Source organism: Squalius cephalus (assembly GCF_949319135.1).
Source record: "Squalius cephalus genome assembly, chromosome: 16".
Taxonomy (NCBI): Eukaryota; Metazoa; Chordata; class Actinopteri; order Cypriniformes; family Leuciscidae; genus Squalius; species Squalius cephalus.
The window spans coordinates 36,908,042-36,932,797 of record NC_137137.1 but is presented as its reverse complement, the minus strand read 5'-3'; the positions used below and the strand labels follow the sequence as shown (position 1 = coordinate 36,932,797).

Below are 24,756 nucleotides of genomic sequence, written 5' to 3'. Positions count from 1 at the left end.
TTGTCGATTATTCCCTTGAAATTGTAATTGTGATTATTAATTATGATTATCACAACACTGAATGATGTTTTGAATAGTTTGGCCATGGGACCCACATCTCCCCATGGTCATCAAGCCGCGACCCACCTTTTTAGGAATTGTATAGGCCTATTAGAATACATTTGTTTACACAAAAATTGTTGACACACAAGTTCTGTCCCCCTTTACTTAACATACAAAGAAAATTGTAAGAATATGTCAAATACTGATAAACAGTAGGCACTGCGAGGTTAAGCTATTAAATAGTAGTCCCAAACTAGTTTTTGTTAATACAGTCTTGGTCTGAGCCACCACAGTCATATAAAAATATACAAAATAACCAGTAAGTGGCATTTTGTTATGGAAACAAACAACAGTTAGGCTACCATGGTGATACACAATACTAGAAGAACTGCTAAAGAAACATGGAAACTGCTCCTGATAAAAAGCAACACACATGACGTAACAATAACGTAATTTATTGGCATTTTACTTTTATTTTTTAACTTACTAATTTACGACGTTGCATGCTCGCATTTCTTTTGCGCTTTAATGAAGTGATACAGCGCGCCGGCGCATTTGCGCGTGCAGTTGAAGAGTCAAAGGACGCTAAGCACAAATTTTATTCTGAGACTATTTTAAAGAATGCTAATAAAGTGTTATTTGACACAATCAATGCGGCTATAAATCCTATCCAAAATTTGCATCCGGACTCCTTAACTATCACCTGTGAAGAGTTTCAAAAATGTTTCAAAGGGAAGGTTGAGAACCTCCGGGCTCCTATACCACAGGTAGGGACTGACGCTCCCTCTCCGTCACCATGGACTTCCCCTAGATCATCATGGACTTCTCGATCTGCTCTAGCAGATATTATTGCACACTTAAAACCTTCCTCTTCATAAGACGACATCATGCCACCTCGGCTCTTTAAGCAGATCGTGGATACCGTGAATCTTAATATCTTGAACTTAATCAACAAATGCCTTAGCCAGGGCATCAGTCCAACTGATTTTAAACATGCTGTTGTGTCTCCTCTGTTAAAACGGCCAAACCTCCCTATGGACGACCCAAATAATGTTAGGCCGATTTCAAATCTGCCATTTTTAGCAAAGGTGCTAGAAAGAGTTGTTTTTAAGCAACTTCAAGACCACCTGTGGTCGAAATCCATAACTGAGGTGTTTCAATCTGGTTTTAAGTCAAGGCATAGCACTGAGACCGCACTGGTGAAGGTGCTTAATGATCTTTTCTTGACTTTGGACAAAGGGGAAAACTCTGTACTGATGATTCTTGATCTCAGTGCTGCGTTTGATATGGTGGACCACAATATTTTGCTGCAGCGTCTGGAGGCTTGGGTTGGCCTAAAGGGGAATGTCCTTAAGTGGTTTAATTCGTATCTTGCTGATAGATCTGTCTCTGCGTGTGTAAAAGATTGCATGTCCCGGAGGTCCCTGTTATTGTGTGGGGTTCCCCAGGGTTCGATTTTAGCTCCTATCTTATTCTCTCTATATATGCTACCTCTTGGGTCTATTTTTCGGAAACACAATATGTCTTTTCACTGCTACGCGGATGACGTACAGATTTATTTTTCGGTAAAAAAGTCAAATAGTAATACTTTCAGTAACCTACTAGCTTGTATTCAGGAGGTGAAAGACTGGTTGGCAGCTAATTTTTTAAAACTAAATGAAGAGAAAACTGAGGTTATAGTTTTCGGCCCCAATTCCCACTTAGTGTCCGAGCGACTAAAAGATACGACCATAGAAGCCTTGGTTTTATCTTGGACTCTGAGCTAAAAATGGATAAACAAATAAATTCTGTGGTTAAATCTAGTTTTTTTCACTTAAAGCTCTTAGCAAAAACCAAACCATTTTTATCTCCGACAGATGTTGAGAGAGCTATTTCTGCGGTCGTTTTCTCTAGAATGGATTATTGTAATTCACTGTATGCTGGGATTGATAAAAAAGCTCTGGCAAAACATACAAAATGCTGCAGCCAGATTGATTAAGTCAGTGAAGAGAACGGATCATGTTACACCTTTATTGAGATCCTTAAAGGGATAGTTCACCCAAAAATGAAAATTCTGTCAGTAATTACTCACCCTCATGTTGTTCAACCCCGTAAGACCTTCGTTCATCTTCGAAACACAAATTAAGATATTTTTGATTAAATCTGAGAGTTGTCTCACTCCTCCATAGGCTTCTAAGGGACTGAAACTTGCTGGCCCAGAAAATGTGTTAAAGACATCGTTAATATAGTCCAAGTGACTCCAGTGGCTCGATCTTAAGTTTATAAAGTGACGAGAATACTTTTTGTGCGCAAAAACAAACAAAAATAACGACTTTATTCCACTTTTCATTTCCTTCTGTCTGGGCCTCGAGTCTTTTCACGTAGTGTTTTTGCGTAGCGCGTCTGTGTTGCACTGGCAAGTTGGCTGCCAGTCGAGTATAGAGTGCATTACAAGATCATTGTTCTGGTTTTTAAAGCACTACATAATTTGGCACCACCACACCTTTCTGAGTTGTTGTCTGTGTACATTTCGTCCAGGTCATTGAGATCGGAAAATTTAAATCTCCTTGTGACTGTAAGAACAAATTTTAAACGTAAAGGTGACAGAGTCGGTCCTATACTGTGGAATAACCTCCCGCGCGCTGTCAGATCAGCAAAGTCGTTGGCTGTGTTTAAGTCGTTGTTAAAAACCCACTTATTAGATGTAGCATGGGGGTCAGCCTGAAGTGGCGTGGCCCTGTGTGTGAAAGTGATACAGTATGTAGCTGTCTCCTGTCTTATGTTTACATTCCATTGCTTGTTTGTATGTAACTTTTAATTAAGTGTTTTATCCTACTTTTGTGAAGCACCTTGGGCAACGTCTGTTGTATTATGTGTGCTATATAAATAATAAAAAGAAAAAGAAGAAAGAGAACTCCCGCTGGAGGAGCCTCTATTTTTAGGAGAACGTTACACATCAGTGGACAGACCAGCGACTCAAAGGTCAAAGGTCCCGGCTGCTAACCTGAACAAACACCGACTCAGCTGAACTCCATCCGTGTTCTTTGGGTTCTGGATTTGTTTAGATTTCGACAGACAATTTTATCTGAAGTGATTTACTCGGGGTGATAGTTCATCAGTGTTAGATTTGGCCCGTGATGGCATGACTAAATCAATAAAACAAGCAGAATTTTTTTTTTCCATTTATTATACTGAAAAAATATACTCTTCCTCAGTGTTTCTGCCTTGTTTTCCAGCTCTTAAATATTCTTAAATCAAGATACATTTACTGGAGAAGCAAAATGACAGAAGATATTAAGACAGAGTTTATATTGAAAATGAGAACAAAAATTATTATACCGTTCACAATTTTATTTATTTTTTTATTTTATTAGCACATAATGAAAAGTACATTTGAAATGACATTTTATGCAGTGATTACATAATGAGATTCTGCAAAAGCTGTTCAGTTCCAGAACTGTTAGGGGGAAATTTAAATAGCAACTTATTTCAAAGATAAAGCCCTTTTTAATAAGTATCTTTTAAATAAACATGGCTTTTGTAAGAAGCAGTGGGTACAGGGAATGGTTCTGACCATTGAAATTAGGAATACTTACTTTTTATGAAAAATATATGAAATATGGTCTTATTTCCGACAGGCGTGTTGTGTCCTAGTCTTTAATAAGCAGTGATGCGCTTCCCCACGGCTCTGGGCCGGAGCGCCGGTTCACCAGACGAAGGCGGCTCGCTCTCGCAGCATCCGCACACCGAAGCGCTGCCACTCGCGCTGGTGGATCCACAGCTCCTGTGTGGTGTCCAAACACGCCAGAACCGAGCCGCCCTTCCACGCCGTCACACGCGCATCAGTGTCCTGAGGAGAGGCACAGCGCAGGGCATTATGGGTAGGGTTTGCATCAGGCCCTTGTGAGGGACGCCCATCGAACATTTAAAATCCTTTACGAACACCCAATTTATTCACTGAAAAGTGAATGTTATAGTGTTGTCAAAAGTATGAATGAATGTAACTTAGAAACAAATGTTTGATTTATAACAAATGTTAGATTTATAACATGGCAATGTTATAAATGAAACATTTGTTTCTAAGTTACATTCACTGATAAACATTATTCTGTGGTGCAGTATATCCTACAGAATTTTGCATTTAATTTCTACATGAAAAAGTTAGATCAGGCAAAAAAAACAACAACATATATATTATTTATATACTCATCCTATATACTCATTTCAAGCTTGTAGAGATTAAAGCGTAAATATCAACGATATAAAATTAAGTAAAAGCTACTCAACTTTTCTAATACTGGTGTTCCCATCATGAATAATTAGTATGGTTGGTTTTTCACTGTTTTCCAGCTGTATTTACACCGTTTTGTCATTGCTTTTGTTGTTAGGTTTGGTAACTTGCCATTTTGTGACATCTGGAGTACATGTTCTACTCAAAATGACACATTCATACTCAAACGATCTATCGCATGTTGTGCACCGAGTACTGAGGTCTCTGTGTTCAGGGGTTACTTCTGTTATGTAGATGCAGTATGGAATCTACACAATATCTATTTTATGATGTACTAAGTAAAGCATACACCTTAAAAGTGTGGTTTAATTTAGTGATATAGTGTTTGAGTAAAAAATTAATTTTGTTAAATTTACGTGACTTAAGTAGATGTTACTTAATTCTAAATGTGAAATTAAACATTATCAAGTAATATTTACTTAAGTACTTCAATTAAATGTTAAGTGTCAATTAAATGTCAAATGAATGTAAAGTTCAATAGTAAGTAGGTTGTACTTGGTTGTACTTTATTTAAAATGTGTTTCATCAAGTAAATCCTACAAGTCATTTTTCTCAGTGTTGTTTTTATTCTTCTTCTACCCTCTAAAGTACATGTAGTATTTGTGTATGATCTGAGCCAGTCTCCAACAGTCACACTCACTGTATGATATCATCATCCTCTTGCTAATCCAGCCAATCACAGTGAGGGAAAATCTCCTGATCACTGTTTGAATTTCTGTAATAAATAAAGCTGTTCTTCCGCTGTTAGTTGGGACTGACTCTAATGTCTCGTAGTGCAGATCATCAGTGTTGTGTTCTGCACACTAAAAATAATCATTTTGTAAAATTGTACTCAAAACTGTTAATATCTGTAAAATTAAAAACTTGACTGTTATTTTAAGTATTATGCCATTAACACTAATTACAGTAATTCTCAGTTTTTATACTGAAATAATACATTATTTTTTCTGTTTTCTTAAATTACATACGCATGTAAAATTACAAAAATAAATGGAGATAGTAGTTTGTGATATCGCCACTAGATGGTGCAAAGGGACAGTTGGCATTATTGCTCACACTGTAAAGAAAACGGTCACATGACTTGCAGCAACAGATCATTAAACACTAACAGATCCGTCAGGATCTCAGCATCTTCACTTATTACAATCCCAGTTTGACTTTCTTTCATACTAAAGTTCGTATTGAGAATTAACAGAGGTTTAGATGTTGTCTTATTGAAAATAATAACGTTTGGGGTCGCCATTATGGTGATCAGTGTTTGCTTTAGCTGGGCTCTTTACCCTCTTTCTCTCTTGCTGTTTATTAAGCACTTTTTGCAAGAGAAAATCTGACATCTCTGATTCAATTATTTAATATTGTGAATTTTATATTGTGAACAAATCGTGAAGTTTAGCCACAGTCACACACACACACACACACACACACACCTTGGGCCGTGTGATGACCTCCACGTTCTCCACCAGACAGCGGAAGGATGGCGGCATCTTGTTGAGGATTCGCTGCTGCAGAAACTCCTGCGCTCCGGGAAACATCAGCCCGCCGCCCACCACCAGAACACAGCTGTACATCTTACGCTTCGTCTCGTCCGAGCCTGAACAACACACACACACACACACAATATAAAACACAACAATATAAGGTGTGTTTGAAAACGGATAATTCCATTTATAGATGGAATGATATCCATGATAAAAGTGCATCTATTCATCATAAAAGTGCTTGTGCTTCATAGACAAGTAGACTGTGGGCCCTCTCTCACACCCAGCGCAACTGACTCTGTACACGACGCATGTGTCATTCCTGTTTCTCTCCCGCGCACAGCGGACTCTTCCCTCCACAGACGCACGCCGGTAAATTAGGGAATACACTTGTGCTCCCGGGGGCGGTTCAGGGAAAAGAGGAGGCGTGATCCGGCACAAACGTTCCCTGGTGCTATTTTGCAGTTTCAGAAAACAATTCCTCCACTGACCAGGAGAAACCTCGTCTAAAGTCAGCGGCGCGTTCAGATGCTGTTTTAAGGGCGCATGCTTGGCCATAATGTAGCATGTGCACAACACACACACACACACACTTTGCTTATCTCATCTACACAGACGCAGCAGTTCCCATTTTTACAAACCATCCATTATTACAAGGAACAATATTCCACACGAGGGAAATCATTGTTGTGTCCATGAAGATGTGAAGAATAGGCATAAATCTAGCTTACACATTTACCCACATTATCATACGCCTGTTTAACCGAAGCTAATCTGGGTGTGTTTCTCCATCCCCAATGTCACTCTCTGTGTTTTACGGCCCTGACGAGAACGTCGGTCTCCTCGGCTGTGAACCGCTCCTGGCAAATCCGCCGTTATAATAGCAATCCGCCATGGAACAAGCGCTCCTACTCTTAAAGGGAATGTGAGATGACGCTCTGATTGGTTTATTTCACGTTACGCCCAAACCACACCTATGAGTAATGAAGCGACTTCAGACCAACACATTTTAGATTTGCGTCGGAGAGTCATTTATCCCGCCGGTATAACAGCAACAGCGCCGAGATCCGCCCACAGAGTTACTTGCCTTTCAGATCGTTAAAATAGGGCCCTGTGTGTTTGTTTGGCCGGAAGCTAGAATTTTACTTTGTAAAGTGTAAAATATGGATATTTTTCTTACATGAACACAATCGCTTCGCTTCAGAAGGCCTTTATTAACCCCCCGGAGCAGTGTGGAGTTCATTTATCATGAATAGATGCACTTTTATGATGGACAGATGCACTTTTATGATGGACAGATGCACTTTTATGATGGACAGATGCACTTTTATGATGGACAGATGCACTTTTATGATGGATAGAAGCACTTTTATGATGGACAGATGCACTTTTATGATGGATAGATGCACTTTTATGATGGACAGATGCACTTTTATGATGGACAGATGCACTTTTATGATGGACAGATGCACTTTTATGATGGATAGATGCACTTTTATGATGGATAGATGCACTTTTATGATGGACAGATGCACTTTTATCATGGATAGATGCACTTTTATGATGGACAGATGCACTTTTATGATGGACAGATGCACTTTTATGATGGACAGATGCACTTTTATGATGGACAGATGCACTTTTATGATGGACAGATGCACTTTTATGATGGACAGATGCACTTTTATGATGGACAGATGCACTTTTATGATGGATAGAAGCACTTTTATGATGGACAGATGCACTTTTATGATGGATAGATGCACTTTTATGATGGACAGATGCACTTTTATGATGGACAGATGCACTTTTATGATGGACAGATGCACTTTTATGATGGATAGATGCACTTTTATGATGGATAGATGCACTTTTATGATGGACAGATGCACTTTTATCATGGATAGATGCACTTTTATGATGGATAGATGCACTTTTATGATGGACAGATGCACTTTTATGATGGACAGATGCACTTTTATGATGGACAGATGCACTTTTATGATGGACAGATGCACTTTTATGATGGACAGATGCACTTTTATGATGGACAGATGCACTTTTAGAATGAATAGATGCACTTTTATGATGGACAGATGCACTTTTATGATGGACAGATGCACTTTTATGATGGATAGATGCACTTTTATGATGGACAGATGCACTTTTATCATGGATAGATGCACTTTTATGATGGATAGATGCACTTTTATGATGGACAGATGCACTTTTATGATGGACAGATGCACTTTTATGATGGACAGATGCACTTTTATGATGGACAGATGCACTTTTATGATGGATAGATGCACTTTTATGATGGACAGATGCACTTTTATGATGGATAGATGCACTTTTATGATGGACAGATGCACTTTTATGATGGACAGATGCACTTTTATGATGGACAGATGCACTTTTATGATGGATAGATGCACTTTTATGATGGACAGATGCACTTTTATGATGGACAGATGCACTTTTATGATGGACAGATGCACTTTTATGATGGACCGATGCACTTATGATGGATAGATGCACTTTTATGATGGACAGATGCACTTTTATGATGAATAGATGCACTTTTATGATGGACAGATGCACTTTTATGATGGATAGATGCACTTTTATGATGGATAGATGCACTTTTATGATGGATAGATGCACTTTTATGATGGACAGATGCACTTTTATGATGGACAGATGCCCCGAGAAAATTTAGATTCCTCTGATCTACATATGTGCATTTTAAGATGTTTTGAAGGGCAAAAAAAATTGGATAACAATAGCTTTAAAACCATGTAAGTGGGCAGCTGATTATTTTTCTCTCCTTATTTTTCGCATCACACTCCTATTCTCTTTGTTTTTCTCTTGCTCTGTCTCTTCCCCTCCTAAAGCTGAGCTTTGACTGATATAGGCTTTTCATTTTTGTCTGTCAGTGAAGAAAGTTAACAAAGGGTCAACTGACAGGTTGATTTATGAATCATTTTCTCAGAAACGTTAATTTACTGAAAGCTACTAGGAAAGCTAGGTAGCCTAACTAAGTTTATTAAATTCATTCACAATATGTACACATTCATTATTGATCTTATTCTTAATACAGGGCCGTAGACAGGGCTTTATAATCAAAGAGGTCCTACATTTAAAGTTATTAGGGGGTTCAAATTTTTTATTTCTCTGATATGTCCATTTCAAGATGTTTGAAGGCCCAAAAAGGATAAGAAATAGCTTTAAAACCATGTCAGCGGGCAGTAGATGATACCTGCTCTCACTTCTTATCCATCACTTTCTTTTTCTCTCAGTCTCCTCATCTTGCCCTGGGCCGGGTTTCCCGATAACGATGTATCTTAGCTCTTAAGAGCGCTTTCTACGTGCAAGATCGCAGCAATTCCACGAGCGTTTCCCAAAAATGCACTTAACATGAACGCGCGAGAATGCGCTCTACGTGCTACTTAAGAGTCGCTGTCCATTCGCGAAGTTCTGAAACATAACCTTATATGGAATCGTATTCTGAACGTTTAATCTAATAATTGTCATCTGTTATGGATTAGCAATCAAGACAAGTCTATATAAAGCACCTACAGGTGGAGGCACTGACAAAATGGCTGAAAAAAAAAACGTAAAAAAAAAAGATGTAATTTTTAACAGATTTAAAGGATTTGTTTTATTTATTTTTTGTTCATTCATTTCATTTTGATTAAAATTATTAAATTACATTATTTCAATTTTTTTGTTTTGTTTTCTGACCTTTTTAATTATTTAATTTATACATTAATTTAACCAACAACAAAAAAGAGTAATAAAGTGTACAATAAAGTACAATCAAAACCTTATATTATAATCACATACATTTGAATAAAGTTAAAGGTGTAATCTGCCGGTTGTCCTGCAGGTGTCCTCATAAATCTGTCTTCTTACGATGAACTTGAGGATGTACGATTACTCCAGAGCACTCGTAGATCTACGAAGATTTTCAAGTGCTACTTAAGCTACGATGCTTTTGGGAAACAGACCGTAATATTAAGATCAGTCGTACGATCGTTTTTACGATCAACTTAGGCTTACGATGCTTTTGGGAAACGCAGCCCTGGTTCTTCCCCACCTAAAGCTGAACTTTTTTAATTTACTGAAGGCTACAAATTGTATATTAATTCTCAACATGTACACATTCATTATTATTCTTGTGCCTATGATGAAAATGGCTTTGTTAATGCTAATGTCCCCTCACAATGACAGTAAACTAATTATTAGTCACATTACAGGCCTATTTTCAGTTCAAAATGGCGAAATTAGACAAAAGTATATTCATTTGCCTGATTATTTTTGTCATTTGTTTCACATTTATGACCTAAAAAAGCTGTTAAATATGAAATGTTTAGTTTAGCTACTTACATCTTATCTCGCACTTGACCGTAAACTGAAGCGAGTCGCTCTGCTCAAATTTGCGCTCACCAGCTTCTTGTGAACATAAAGCCCGCCTACTTTGATTTGATTGGTCATCTCAAATATTCTGACATTGACGAGCACCGCCGACCAATGAGTGACAGACCAATGAGACTCAGATGAACACACGCACACCCTGTTCTCTCTCTTTCTGACGTGCGCGCCGCTGCGGATTGAAGATAAATAACGCGCTGAATCTGATTATAACAAGACTGAAGCGAACACTTTCAGATAGCCCGTCGGGCAGGCCGGTTATGCATTTTGGTAGCCCGACTGGAAAACACAACGCCCCGGGACGTCGGGCAGGCGATTTTGCGAGCGCTGGATAGATGCACTTTTATGATGGACAGATGCACTTTTATGATGGATAGATGCACTTTTATGATGGACAGATGCACTTTTATGATGGATAGATGCACTTTTATCATGGATAGATGCACTTTTATGATGGACAGATGCACTTTTATCATGGATAGATGCACTTTTATGATGGACAGATGCACTTTTATGATGGATAGATGCACTTTTATGATGATAGATGCACTTTTATGATGGACAGATGCACTTTTATCATGGATAGATGCACTTTTATAATGAATAGATGCACTTTTATGATGGATAGATGCACTTTTATCATGGATAGATGCACTTTTATGATGGACAGATGCACTTTTATCATGGATAGATGCACTTTTATGATGGACAGATGCACTTTTATGATGGATAGATGCACTTTTATGATGATAGATGCACTTTTATGATGGACAGATGCACTTTTATCATGGACAGATGCACTTTTATAATGAATAGATGCACTTTTATCATGAATAGATGCACTTTTATCATGGACAGATGCACTTTTATAATGAATAGATGCACTTTTATGATGGACAGATGCACTTTTATAATGAATAGATCCACTTTTATAATGAATAGATGCACTTTTATGATGGATAGAAGCACTTTTAGAATGAATAGATGCACTTTTATGATGGACAGATGCACTTTTATGATGGACAGATGCACTTTTATGATGGATAGATGCACTTTTATGATGGACAGATGCACTTTTATGATGGATAGATGCACTTTTATGATGGATAGATGCACTTTTATGATGGACAGATGCACTTTTATGATGGACAGATGCACTTTTATCATGGACAGATGCACTTTTATCATGGACAGATGCACTTTTATAATGAATAGATGCACTTTTATCATGAATAGATGCACTTTTATCATGGACAGATGCACTTTTATAATGAATAGATGCACTTTTATGATGGATAGATGCACTTTTATGATGATAGATGCACTTTTATGATGGACAGATGCACTTTTATCATGGACAGATGCACTTTTATAATGAATAGATGCACTTTTATCATGAATAGATGCACTTTTATCATGGACAGATGCACTTTTATAATGAATAGATGCACTTTTATGATGGACAGATGCACTTTTATAATGAATAGATCCACTTTTATAATGAATAGATGCACTTTTATGATGGATAGAAGCACTTTTAGAATGAATAGATGCACTTTTATGATGGACAGATGCACTTTTATGATGGACAGATGCACTTTTATGATGGATAGATGCACTTTTATGATGGACAGATGCACTTTTATGATGGATAGATGCACTTTTATGATGGATAGATGCACTTTTATAATGAATAGATGCACTTTTATCATGGACAGATGCACTTTTATAATGAATAGATGCACTTTTATGATGGACAGATGCACTTTTATAATGAATAGATGCACTTTTATGATGGATAGAAGCACTTTTAGAATGAATAGATGCACTTTTATGATGGACAGATGCACTTTTATAATGAATAGATGCACTTTTATGATGGATAGATGCACTTTTATGATGGATAGATGCACTTTTATGATGGATAGATGCACTTTTATGATGGATAGATCCACTTTTATAATGAATAGATGCACTTTTATGATGGATAGAAGCACTTTTAGAATGAATAGATGCACTTTTATAATGAATAGATGCACTTTTATGATGGACAGATGCACTTTTATGATGGATAGATGCACTTTTATGATGGATAGATGCACTTTTATCATGGACAGATGCACTTTTATAATGAATAGATGCACTTTTATGATGGACAGATGCACTTTTATAATGAATAGATCCACTTTTATAATGAATAGATGCACTTTTATGATGGATAGAAGCACTTTTATAATGGATAGATGCACTTTTATGATGGACAGATGCACTTTTAGAATGAATAGATGCACTTTTATAATGAATAGATGCACTTTTATGATGGATAGATGCACTTTTATGATGGATAGATGCACTTTTATGATGGATAGATGCACTTTTATGATGGATAGATGCACTTTTATGATGAATAGATGCACTTTTATGATGGATAGATGCACTTTTATGATGGATAGATGCACTTTTATGATGGATAGATGCACTTTTATGATGGATAGATCCACTTTTATAATGAATAGATGCACTTTTATGATGGATAGAAGCACTTTTAGAATGAATAGATGCACTTTTATAATGAATAGATTCACTTTTATGATGGATAGATGCACTTTTATGATGGATAGATGCACTTTTATGATGGATAGATGCACTTTTATGATGGATAGATCCACTTTTATAATGAATAGATGCACTTTTATGATGGATAGAAGCACTTTTAGAATGAATAGATGCACTTTTATAATGAATAGATGCACTTTTATGATGGATAGATGCACTTTTATGATGGATAGAAGCACTTTTAGAATGAATAGATGCACTTTTATGATGGATAGATGCATTTTTATGATGGATAGATGCACTTTTATGATGGACAGATGCACTTTTAGAATGAATAGATGCACTTTTATAATGAATAGATGCACTTTTATGATGGATAGATGCACTTTTATGATGGATAGATGCACTTTTATGATGGATAGATGCACTTTTATGATGGACAGATGCACTTTTAGAATGAATAGATGCACTTTTATAATGAATAGATGCACTTTTATGATGGATAGATGCACTTTTATGATGGATAGATGCACTTTTATGATGGATAGATGCACTTTTATGATGGATAGATGCACTTTTATGATGAATAGATGCACTTTTATGATGGATAGATGCACTTTTATGATGGATAGATGCACTTTTATGATGGATAGATGCACTTTTATGATGGATAGATCCACTTTTATAATGAATAGGCACTTTTATGATGGATAGAAGCACTTTTAGAATGAATAGATGCACTTTTATAATGAATAGATGCACTTTTATGATGGATAGATGCACTTTTATGATGGATAGATGCACTTTTATGATGGACAGATGCACTTTTAGAATGAATAGATGCACTTTTATAATGAATAGATGCACTTTTATGATGGATAGATGCACTTTTATGATGGACAGATGCACTTTTAGAATGAATAGATGCACTTTTATAATGAATAGATGCACTTTTATGATGGATAGATGCACTTTTATGATGGATAGATGCACTTTTATGATGGATAGATGCACTTTTATGATGGATAGATGCACTTTTATGATGGATAGATGCACTTTTATGATGGATAGATGCACTTTTATGATGGATAGATGCACTTTTATGATGGATAGATCCACTTTTATAATGAATAGATGCACTTTTATGATGGATAGAAGCACTTTTAGAATGAATAGATGCACTTTTATAATGAATAGATGCACTTTTATGATGGATAGATGCACTTTTATGATGGATAGATGCACTTTTATGATGGATAGATGCACTTTTATGATGGATAGAAGCACTTTTAGAATGAATAGATGCACTTTTATGATGGATAGATGCATTTTTATGATGGAGTGAGTGCTCACCGCAGGAGTCGATGCTGTGTAAGATGGCCTTATCCATGCCGAGGGCTTTTCCCTCGAACTGAGTGATGGCCGCGCTCCTGGACACCAGCGCTGAGGACTCCTCCGCTTCGGCTCCGGGGACCAGGCCCTCGGCTTGAGCGTGGCTGAGCTCCAGATCCTGAGCCAGATTCCCCTTCTCCAACGGATCGCTCATGCTGGACTCCCCCTCCAACCCGCTGGGCTTTGGGAACGATCTGCGCTCGGCTGTAGCTCTGGAAGACTGAGAGACACACACACCGTCATTCGTCGTCTGGTTTGAGTGTGTTATGTAAGTGATAATGTACATCCAGCCGGTTGTTATCTCAGAATAAACCCGACAGAGTGATCAGGATCAGGTCTTCATCTCACACACACACACACACACACACACACACACACACACACACACACACACACACACACACACACACACACACACACACACACACACACACACACACACACACACACACACACACACACACACACACACACACACACACACACTCCTGAAGGGGTTTATTCTGAGATCTCACACACTCACTCTCTCTCTCACACACAAACACACACCTGAAGGGGGTTATTCTAAGATAACACACACACACAAAACTGAAGGGGGTTTATTCTGAGATCTCACACACACACACACACACACACACACACACACACACACCTGAAGGGGTTTATTCTGAGATAACACACACACACACACACACACACACACTTGAAGGGGTTTATTCTGAGATAACAACCGGCTGGATGTTCATTATCCCGCTTATCACATAAATACTTTCCACATAAGTAAATAATTAAACACACAATTTTTCGTGAAATATTTTATTCGCTCTTTAAACGCGAAGCTTCCGCGGAGAGAGCAGTTTCAGCGGCAAGTTCAATAATTAAAGTTCAAGTTACGCAAGTGGCATAATTAAATAACTCAGGGGTTAAAGTGAAAAAAAATCCTGAGCCTGAAATTTTTTTGGGGGGCGGGGGGGCTTGGGCTTCATTGGCACCATTTATTTTCAAGCATGTTAATGGCATATTTTTATGAATGAAGACCAGTATCACTGATATAGCTACTGATGTCTCGATGAACATTTTTTTTTTCAAAATTTTAAACATTTATTAGGCTTAAAAAATATAACAACTTTTAATTTAAGTAAACTTAAAACAATCCTCACTTAAACCCATAATAAATGTCATTTACCTGTACCTTACCTGTCTAACCGATGTGAATTATATAGAAATTGAATACGTTTATAAAACAGTCCGCACTGCATAAATTATAAATGAAAAATAGATTAATCCTTAAGCGTTGAGTAGTTAGTAATTTTCTCTGTTCCCATTGTTCTTTGGTTAACTTTACTAACAGAGAGAATTGCTGTCACTTTAATACCCGCCGCTGCTGACAGGATCTCATTCTCTACTCTTTACTTCCATTTAAGATTGTATTTAACTCATTTTGACTGTTCTTGTGAAGATACTCGACAAAACTGACATTTTGGCATAAATGTGTGTGTTATGGTTCGTTCAAGCGCGAAAGAGAACTCGATGGCGCGCTGTCGACTGCGATAGTGGCGCGCGTCTTTCTGTGTGTGTGTGTGTGTGTGTTTCAGGAGGACATTCATTCACTGACAGCGCGTTCTCTTTTGTCTTCTCGCGCATTGATAGTTTAAAACATTTGCGTGAAGGAGAGCATGATCATATAATCCAAAGGATGACAGAAAGAACGGACGCTGCGATAAATATTTTAACACGTTAAAGCTGGACAAAAATTAATCGCATGCGTTTACGTTGACAGCACTAACGTTAGGCTACTTGTTGTACATTTCTGACAGAAAATGCTGCGGTTTAAAGTGGACTCGTTTTCATGGTAGGCCTACACAGAATTTTTTTTTGTAAGCTACACAGAATATTTAATTAAATATTAAAATTAAATATTTAGCCAAGTCTGAAGTTACCAAGCAGCAGTGTATGTTAACGTTAGCTCAGTTATCAACAGGTGTAGACAGAAAATATGATTATCCTGACCTGAGCTAATTTACTGAACCAACTCACACCTCTCCTTTCTTTCTTTTCATCCATGATGACATTAAAGTCACATAACGTTACCTGTTGTTGTTTCTGGCGTTTCATCGCAGAACATTCAGTGAGCTACTTTACACAGGCTCGGTTAGGGCTGCACGATTAATCGAAAAAAAAATCACGATCTCGATTCAGACATAGATGCGATCTCATTTCTTAATGATGGCGATTCACTTCCGGGTATGGCCTGCATTCAGATCATGCTGCATTCACGCGTTATTATTGGTCACACTCACACAATAACAAAATAGGGTTGTGATGGCTGACCGACGATTCGTGTACACTAGTGGTTGGGAACGGAACCTATGGCTCGCGAGCCATACCTGGCTCTTTGACAAAAATCATGTGGCTCGCAAGCTCTCTCACCCTTTACCAACAAACTAAAAAAATAAATTAAGACACATCAACAAAGATCGGCTCTCTGCAGAAAAAGCAGCCAATTACAATTCCCTTGTTGTACAGCCTACCGAAGTTAATGAAGAGTGTATGATAATAATAATAATATTCAAGTTGTAGGCCTACCGGCAAAAGTGCGTGTTCAGTGCTGTTCGCGAGTGTCACGAGTCACCACAGCAATCAACTAACCGCTTACGTTTCTGTGGTAAATGGTAACCTACAGCTCCTGCACTGGATTCAAGCAGCTGCAGCTTGTTTAAAGTAATGGCGAAAACCATTTTAGAACAGCAGCGAAAATGTAAAAGTAGGCTATATAAACTTTAATATATCCTTATTGAAACGCGTGCTTTGCTGTGCTTTTACTTTCACTTTTGCCGCAGAGACTCTTTTATGTCCTATAAATGTGTCGTATTTTTGATAATCCGCGCAGATTTCAGTTGATGATTCTGTTTAAAGTTATTAAAAACAAAACGTGAATGAATGAGAAAGAAAAGAGCAGGATGTGCATTATATTGAAATTAAATATAAAAAGCGCGATAAGTCGCGAAAGAGAACTGAATTATACTGACAGGAAGCTGTGCGCGCTCCGAGCGCAACACGGACAAGCAGTCTTTGTCTCCGGTTGTGCGCCTAAACGGCCAAATAAACACAGAAATATTTCAAAATGCCAAGTCGCGTATTCCCGTAAACACAGTAGATGTAAGTACTATGTACATTCTGTGCCAAATGGAGCAAAAATCACAGGTTCTATTTAGTTATTTTTATTTATTATTGTATATGTTAATGTTCTCTTATGTTCAACAACATAAAGCTTTAAAATTATTCACTTTAAGGGGTCTAAAATAAAGAAAAGAGACAATTTTGTGTTACTCCTGCACTTTATTATACTGAATGTCCTATGTTTTTTTGTTGTTGTTGTTGTTGTTGTTGTTGTTTTGTACTTAAGTGCAATACATTTTGGTTGAAAAAATGAGAATCGTGTAAGAGAATCGTGATCTCAATTCCCATGGAGAAAAATCGTGATTCACATTTTAGCAAGAATCGTGCAGCCCTAGGCTCGGTCCTGCTCCTCCGTGGCAATGACGGCGTGCGGTTAAACATCATAACAAACGAATTTGAGTGGGGGTGGGGGGGACAACGGGATTTTGGAAAGTGTGCCCATAGGAAATTACGCCCGTGGGTAGGACATCATCCCCAAGCTTCATGAACTAGCGCTCCTTTGCCCGACAACGCTAACGTGACGTATAAATCTCAATCACACTGTCAGAGCCATATTAGACATTCTCTGACACTGTGTTGCCAGGCCCCGCCCTGCTCTGCTTCTGATAGGCTTGTAACGTTAGTAAGAGCTGCGTTCCTTTCATATGATTGGTAGGTGAAATCAATTGACTTTAAAATATTGTAATTGTAAAATATTCTCTAAAGGAATCACTCACATGACCTGTGCACTTGTAATGACACATCAAGGATGTTAAGAGGCTAAAAGCAGGTTTAAAACTTGCCCCATTGAAGTCAACAGGGTGCAAATTTTAAAAAGAGGATAACACGGTGTAGGCAACACAGATTTCTGTCGTTGTTCTCTGTACTGACAGCACTCCAAATGTACAAAAAAATGAGCTCAATGTTAAAATTGACCGGAGTTCTCCCTTAAAAGCCAGTCAAAGCGCGAAACCAACTAACAGTTCATGAAGTGACGAACGGAGCGTTCTGAAAACACCGGTGTGATCCGCGTGAGGGGTTAATAATCACAGGAAAGCGGATTGGTTAGGAAGCGCTAACTGAGACGTCTCATGAATGAACTCGCGGGCTGACACGACTGGATCACAGTATAATGAACGGATCCCTTCGTGTTCCACACATGTGACTCTCTAAACTGATGCATTTCAGGCATTTATAAGCAGATCATCTACACTGATCGCATGTTTTCTCACCAGCAGGAACAGCGCAGAGGAACCATATGTTGTGGAAGTATTGTTCTTTTAAACACTGGGTGGCGCCAAGGCATAGTTCACCCAAAACTGTTTCGGTGATGAACTAAAGTCTACGGGTTTGGAACGACATCAGAGTGATTAACGGATTCTCATATTGGGTGAACTGTCCCTTTAAAGCTCAAAATCAACTGGAATCATTCGGCACGAGGTTAAAGGTCCTCGCACACGAGACAGTGTGAAATATTCGCACATTAAGAAATAAACACAACCTCACGTTGTGCCAATCACGCCTACACACTGCCTGAAAACACTCGGATCGGGTTCAGTTTTCTGCTTTTCCGCATCCGTGGCTCGAGCGGTTCGAGAGGTGTTTGACCACCTGACCACCGGATGACGAACACGAAACGTGCAAGGACCCTCAGCGTCCACAATGCTCAGGTGTGCGCTTGCCTGGTCTTGTTTGCTCTGTGTGGTCAGCAGGAAGTGCTCGTCGTGCGGATCCTCGGAGTCGCCTTGAGAGCGGTGCAGCAGTGATGTCATCTTCTGACCCACAATGCCAAACGCAGCCGGGTAGAACAGCGCCATGGGAGCCTAGAGAGCAGATCGACTGGTTAAACATCACTTTTGCAATCATGTTGTGCGCTGCTTTGTTACTGACCGGAACTGAACCAACACTGGACCGACTCGAGCCGAACCATGACTCTTGTCCTTCTGAACGCGTCTCATATTTGATAACGTTTACATCATTGATTCTATTATTTTCCTGTTTATTTCTGTGAAGCTGCTTGGAAGCAATGGAAATCAAGCGGACTTTGGCTTCAGACATCATCTCTACCTGTAGCTTCTCGTCTCCTAAGCGTAGCTGATACAGCAGCACTGGGGAATCTGGGAAACGAGTGCGAAACTCGTGATCCTGCAGCCCAGAAATATCCTGCAGGAAAATCAATAACACATCAGATTACACAGCATGCTGATATAAATATTGAACACACACATATAAACACTTTTAAAGTGCCCCTATTATGTTTTTTTGGGATATTCCCTTTCACGTAGGGCTGGGCGATATGGCCAAAAAATCTCCGTATTTTTTGGTTAAATGGCGATATACGATATACATCTCTACATTTTTCTACTTGGATAAAGAAAATCTGCATTTATTTTTAAAAAAGATGTTATTATTCCACATCCTGCCCAATGATATCCTACAAACTATGTTGATATTGAAGGATATGGAAACAAGTATAGTGAATGTAATGTAGACTATGCAATATATTATGTGCAAAAAGGATTAAAATCAAAACAAAAAATAATACTTTTGTTTTAAATTGACTAAAGGCTAAACTAAAAATGAAAATAAAAACAAAAGCACAAACTAATTATATTAGCCTGCGTTTGATTAGCCCATTATAATGGTCACGTTCATAAACATATACTTGTAGGTTTAAGATTCCACATACGGCACATTAATAGTCTCCAACAACAAATATTTTAGCAATATGTATATTTAGTCAGAATTATTGCGCTACTTTTCTGCTGTGCTCCGTCCGTTTAGCGCTCGTTCACGGAAGCTTGAGCATTAGCGGAGGTTCTCTCGCAGAAGCTCGTCCTCTCCTCAGAGAAATGGACATGTTTGACTCTGACATTCACAGATGGAGAATATCCCTGTGAAGTGTAAAGCACTGAGGAGAGCACCACATCTCAGACACATGTCAGTCAGCAACAGTCTCAGGCAGAGCATCAGACAAGCTGCTTTAAACCTGTTTTGAAGCCCTTCATCTAACATGTTAATATAAGCTTGTGTCGTGTTTAGGATAGGTTGTGCTGTACTTTCACTGCACAGCTCACACTGCGTCCTCCGCTGATTCAGATGTGCTCGTATCAAACTACTGCATCGATATAAACGGTATTGCCTCATTTCATATAGTTTCTAAAAAATATATCGATATATCGTACAAACGCGATATACCGTCCAGCCCTACTCTCATGCAGTGTGTAATAGAGCTGTCTGTGAATGTTAAAGGTTTGCAAAGATCAAAGAGCATGAAAAATAAAGTTTTTGTCTCCTAAAAGAAAGAATCGATTCTGAACTGAAATGAGTCGTCAGTAATTCAGTCTCTCTTCCTGCTGAACCTGTAGGTTTGTAACTAATTAGCATAATGCCCTCCTCTGGTGTTGATTGGCTGAGCAGCGTTTCTTAGCTCCGCCCTCAAACACTGTAGTGTATCTGAGACTGGGAGAGTTTGGTTCGTGTTGTTCATGTCGAGAAGACGCTGTTTTCTGAGATTGATACGGTGAAACCCACGCCATCATCACTGTTCGTATCACTGTGATCAAGAGCTGAGATTCAGATATGATAATGAGCGTTTGCTTTCTGACCAATCACAGCAGAGCATCTCTCAGAGAGGCGGAGCTTAGAGAGACTGAATCTTTGATGGAAGCGTTTCAGACACTGAGAGGAAAGAGCTGACGCTGCAGTGGAGATCATGAGGACATTACAGTGTTTTTGATCATGGATGAATGTGGATCTATTGTAGGAGACGCCAAAACAACAGTGAATAACTCCTTCAGCTGAGTGCCGCGGGTCACCTGGTCCAGATGGCAGAAGGACTCCTTCAGCTGGTGCAGTAACACACAGTCCAGTCTGTTGCTGAGCTGACACTCTCTGTAGGGAAACCCCGCTCTCTGCATGAGCCAGAAGAAACACCGCGTCACATCCGAGCCACCGTACGCCAGACACAGCCTGAGAACGAGAACACACGACACAGGAGCTCCAGAGGATTCTGGGCCGCGTTACATCAGCACCAGACCACTCTTCACACAGCACATATTCAGCTGCTTTCAATACTCTAAAAATTACAAAAATGAAATTACAGTGTGCGGTGTTATTCAAAGCTCACGGGCTCCAGACTAGCATCCGAGGGCCGCAGCACCGGAGACACGGAGTTCTGCAGGAAGGGTTTGGTAGCACTGGGACAATAAAGCACTGAGCTTAATTTGAGGTGTAGATAGAATTAACTTTAAGTATTATCATTCATAATGTCTTAATATTAATTCAAAAGCAAAACGAGTGGAAAAATAGATATTTGGGGGTGAAAATATCCAATAAGTGTCCTCTGCTGCCACCTACTGGTTATAATGGTAATTTAATCGTTTTTTATTTTTAAACGAGTTTTCCAACATCTTGAAACTTTTAGTTCTATAAATGGGGACAATCTTTGAAGGATGAACTAAAATTGTTCAACATATTAAAAATATGATATTGTGGAAATTTCTACGGAAGCCCTGAACCGCAACGTAAAAAAAAAAAAAAAAATCTCAAAAAAAAAAAAAACAATTATGTAAAAAAAAAAAAAAGCTATCATTTCGAGATTAAAGTCGAAATGTTTCGAGAATAAAGTCTTCCGTAGAAGTTGTGTGTGTGCTTGCCGTTATTTCACATTGCCGCACAGGCATTCATGCGTGTGTGTGTGTGTGTGTAAACTAGATCTACACAAAATAATAGCTTTTTACTTTTATCTGGGCTTTCAACAAAGGGATATTCTACAGGTCTACCAACATGACATTAGGCTATAGGGCTTTATAAAATATACTGTCAGACTGGATCAAGATATCCAGCTTTATGAATGAATGAATGAATGCATGAATGAGGCATTTATATAGTGCTTTCATATGTCTACTGTAGGCCTACACTTAAAAGCGCTTTACAATCATTTCAGGGAATCTTTCCTCAATCACCAGTGGTTATTATATTTGAGGAAATCACGGGATCCGGCCAAATGATTGGATACAGAATGATGCACTTAAAATGTATCCAGAACGTACAGTGTCTATTATAGACGGCAGTTCGACTTCACAAGCGCATGTATTTACACACACACGCACGCACACGCATGAATGCCTGTGCGGCAATGTGAAATAACGGCAAGCACACACACACAACTTCTACGGAAGACTTTATTCTCGAAACATTTCGACTCTAATCTCGAAACATTTCGACTTTAATCTCGAAATGATAGCTTTTTTTTTTTTTTTTTACATTATTATTATTATTTTTTTACATAAATTATTTTTTTACAGATTTTTTTTTTTTTTTTACGTTGCGGTTCAGGGCTTCCGTAAATTTCAGTAATTTCCAAGAGACAACTTCTCCCGTTGAGCACACGAATGCGTGTGTCATTTATTTCAGGTGTCGCGTGATCGAGATCGGCCCGTGACAGGCGAGGAGCTGTCTATTATTGGCCCGAACTAATAAACGGTCCGAGAAGCACAAATGAGTAGCGCAGTTTCGTTCCGCTTTCATTTTGTTTGCCATTTGATGCTAGGCAACGTTGTGGTCGCACCAGAGCAACCTATAGTCAGAGAAAAATAGTCGCAAAATGTGGCCATGTGGTGGCAGTCTGGAGCCCTGCTCTATATGAAGTAAACTGAACATGGCGTTTAATAAAGCGTATAGTGTGTCTGACCTGGAGCTGCGGTGGGACACGCCGTCCTCTACACAACACACACTGGTCTTCTGGTCTCCCACGTCCACCACACACGCGCTGCTCAGCCCACTGCCGAAGGTGGCACACACCGACTCCTGGTGCACCACTACAGCTGCACACACACACGATCAGGGGGACCTCAGCGACTGCAGAGCCGAGGCACGTCTACATTCATCCGGCACATTTGAAATTTGCGTTTCCTTTTCAAAACGCTCTCCGTCCACACTAGCGCTCTCCAAAAGTTTCTCATCCACACTGAAACGCCTGAAAACGCTAAATTCACCTTTAACAGCGCATGCGTAAAACCTCACTGAGATGATACAGACGGGAAAATAAATGATATTTATCGAGCAATCCTTCTGACAGGATCATTTTATTTAGCAATTATTTAGTCTCAGTGTGGACGGAAGGCCAAAACGGAGAGAGAGAGAGATGCATTTTCAAACGAAAGCGTATTAGTGCGGACAAGGCCGGAGCTTCATTCTGTGATCAGATCAGCAAGAGCTGCTGGTGTTCATGACATGTACCTGAGAAGCCCATCTTTACCAGCAGCATGTTGACCACCTCCTTCACGTGCTGCCTGTTGTAGATGTCTGGGATCAGGAGGATACACCTGTAATACTGAAACACCATCACCATCATCATCATCATCATCATCACCATCACCATCACCATCACCATCATCATCACCATCATCACCATCAGGTTCTGCTGTACCTTCAGGTCCTTCAGAGGGATCTCCAGCAGCTTTTGAAGAGTGTGAGCCCAGATGTTCTCGAGGTCGGTCAGCACAGATGTGAGCGAGCCGCCCGGTCCACTGTGGAGGTTCAGGTGACCCCTGCAGATGGGCCAGTGGAGGCTGTAGCAGTCAGAGGGGTTCACATACAACGCCTGAGAGAGGGGGGGGGGGGGGGGGGGGTGTGTGCAGAGAGAGAGAGAGAGAGAGAGAGAGAGAATATGGTTGAGCTTTCATTTAATGTATTTGATGTGCATTGATCAATATTTATACATGGATAAAAAAAAAAACTAATAAAAGCCATATTAACGCTGTTTCAGTCCCTCTATCCCGAGTACCTCCACATCTGTTTCCCACTCATCTCAGAAAAGTGCTATAAAAGCAAGCGATATTACCATCTCGTCCTAAAATGTAACTGTATCTCTGGACGTAACCAGTGACCGCTGTGAACAGAGCAGCAGGACGGAGGGACAGAGCCCCGTGGGCCGCCATAGGCCAGCTACAGACCCCCCCGCCATAGGCCAGCTACAGCCCCCCCCCGCCATAGGCCAGCTACAGACCCCCCCGCCATAGGCCAGCTACAGACCCCCGTGGGCCGCCATAGGCCAGCTACAGACCCCCCCGCCATAGGCCAGCTACAGCCCCCCCCCGCCATAAGCCAGCTACAGACCCCCGTGGGCCGCCATAGGCCAGCTACAGACCCCCCCGCCATAGGCCAGCTACAGGCCCCCCCCGCCATAGGCCAGCTACAGACCCCCCCGCCATAGGCCAGCTACAGCCCCCCCCCCCGCCATAGGCCAGCTACAGGCCCCTGTGGGCCGCCATAGGCCAGCTACAGACCCCCCCGCCATAGGCCAGCTACAGGCCCCCGTGGGCCGCCATAGGCCAGCTACAGACCCCCGTGGGCCGCCATAGGCCAGCTACAGACCCCCCCGCCATAGGCCAGCTACAGACCCCCGTGGGCCGCCAT

The 24,756-nt window shown here is 39.8% G+C and overlaps 1 protein-coding gene across 1 annotated transcript in view; it reads right to left on the bottom strand.

Annotated features, from left to right (window-relative positions):
- Nucleotides 1-3,200: 3,200 nt before the first annotated feature.
- The window catches only part of actr8 (actin related protein 8), a 31,585-nt gene continuing 10,029 nt past the window's right edge, over nt 3,201-24,756 (bottom strand). The window contains exons 5-13 of the mRNA XM_079896184.1: nt 23,768-23,941; nt 23,578-23,671; nt 23,030-23,162; nt 21,153-21,306; nt 19,402-19,497; nt 19,017-19,157; nt 14,137-14,395; nt 5,740-5,903; nt 3,201-3,871 (exon numbers count right to left, since the gene is read on the bottom strand). Coding sequence (XP_079752310.1) covers nt 3,728-3,871; nt 5,740-5,903; nt 14,137-14,395; nt 19,017-19,157; nt 19,402-19,497; nt 21,153-21,306; nt 23,030-23,162; nt 23,578-23,671; nt 23,768-23,941 — 1,359 coding nt within the window. The 3' untranslated portion in view covers nt 3,201-3,727. The remainder of the gene's footprint in view (nt 3,872-5,739; nt 5,904-14,136; nt 14,396-19,016; nt 19,158-19,401; nt 19,498-21,152; nt 21,307-23,029; nt 23,163-23,577; nt 23,672-23,767; nt 23,942-24,756) is intronic.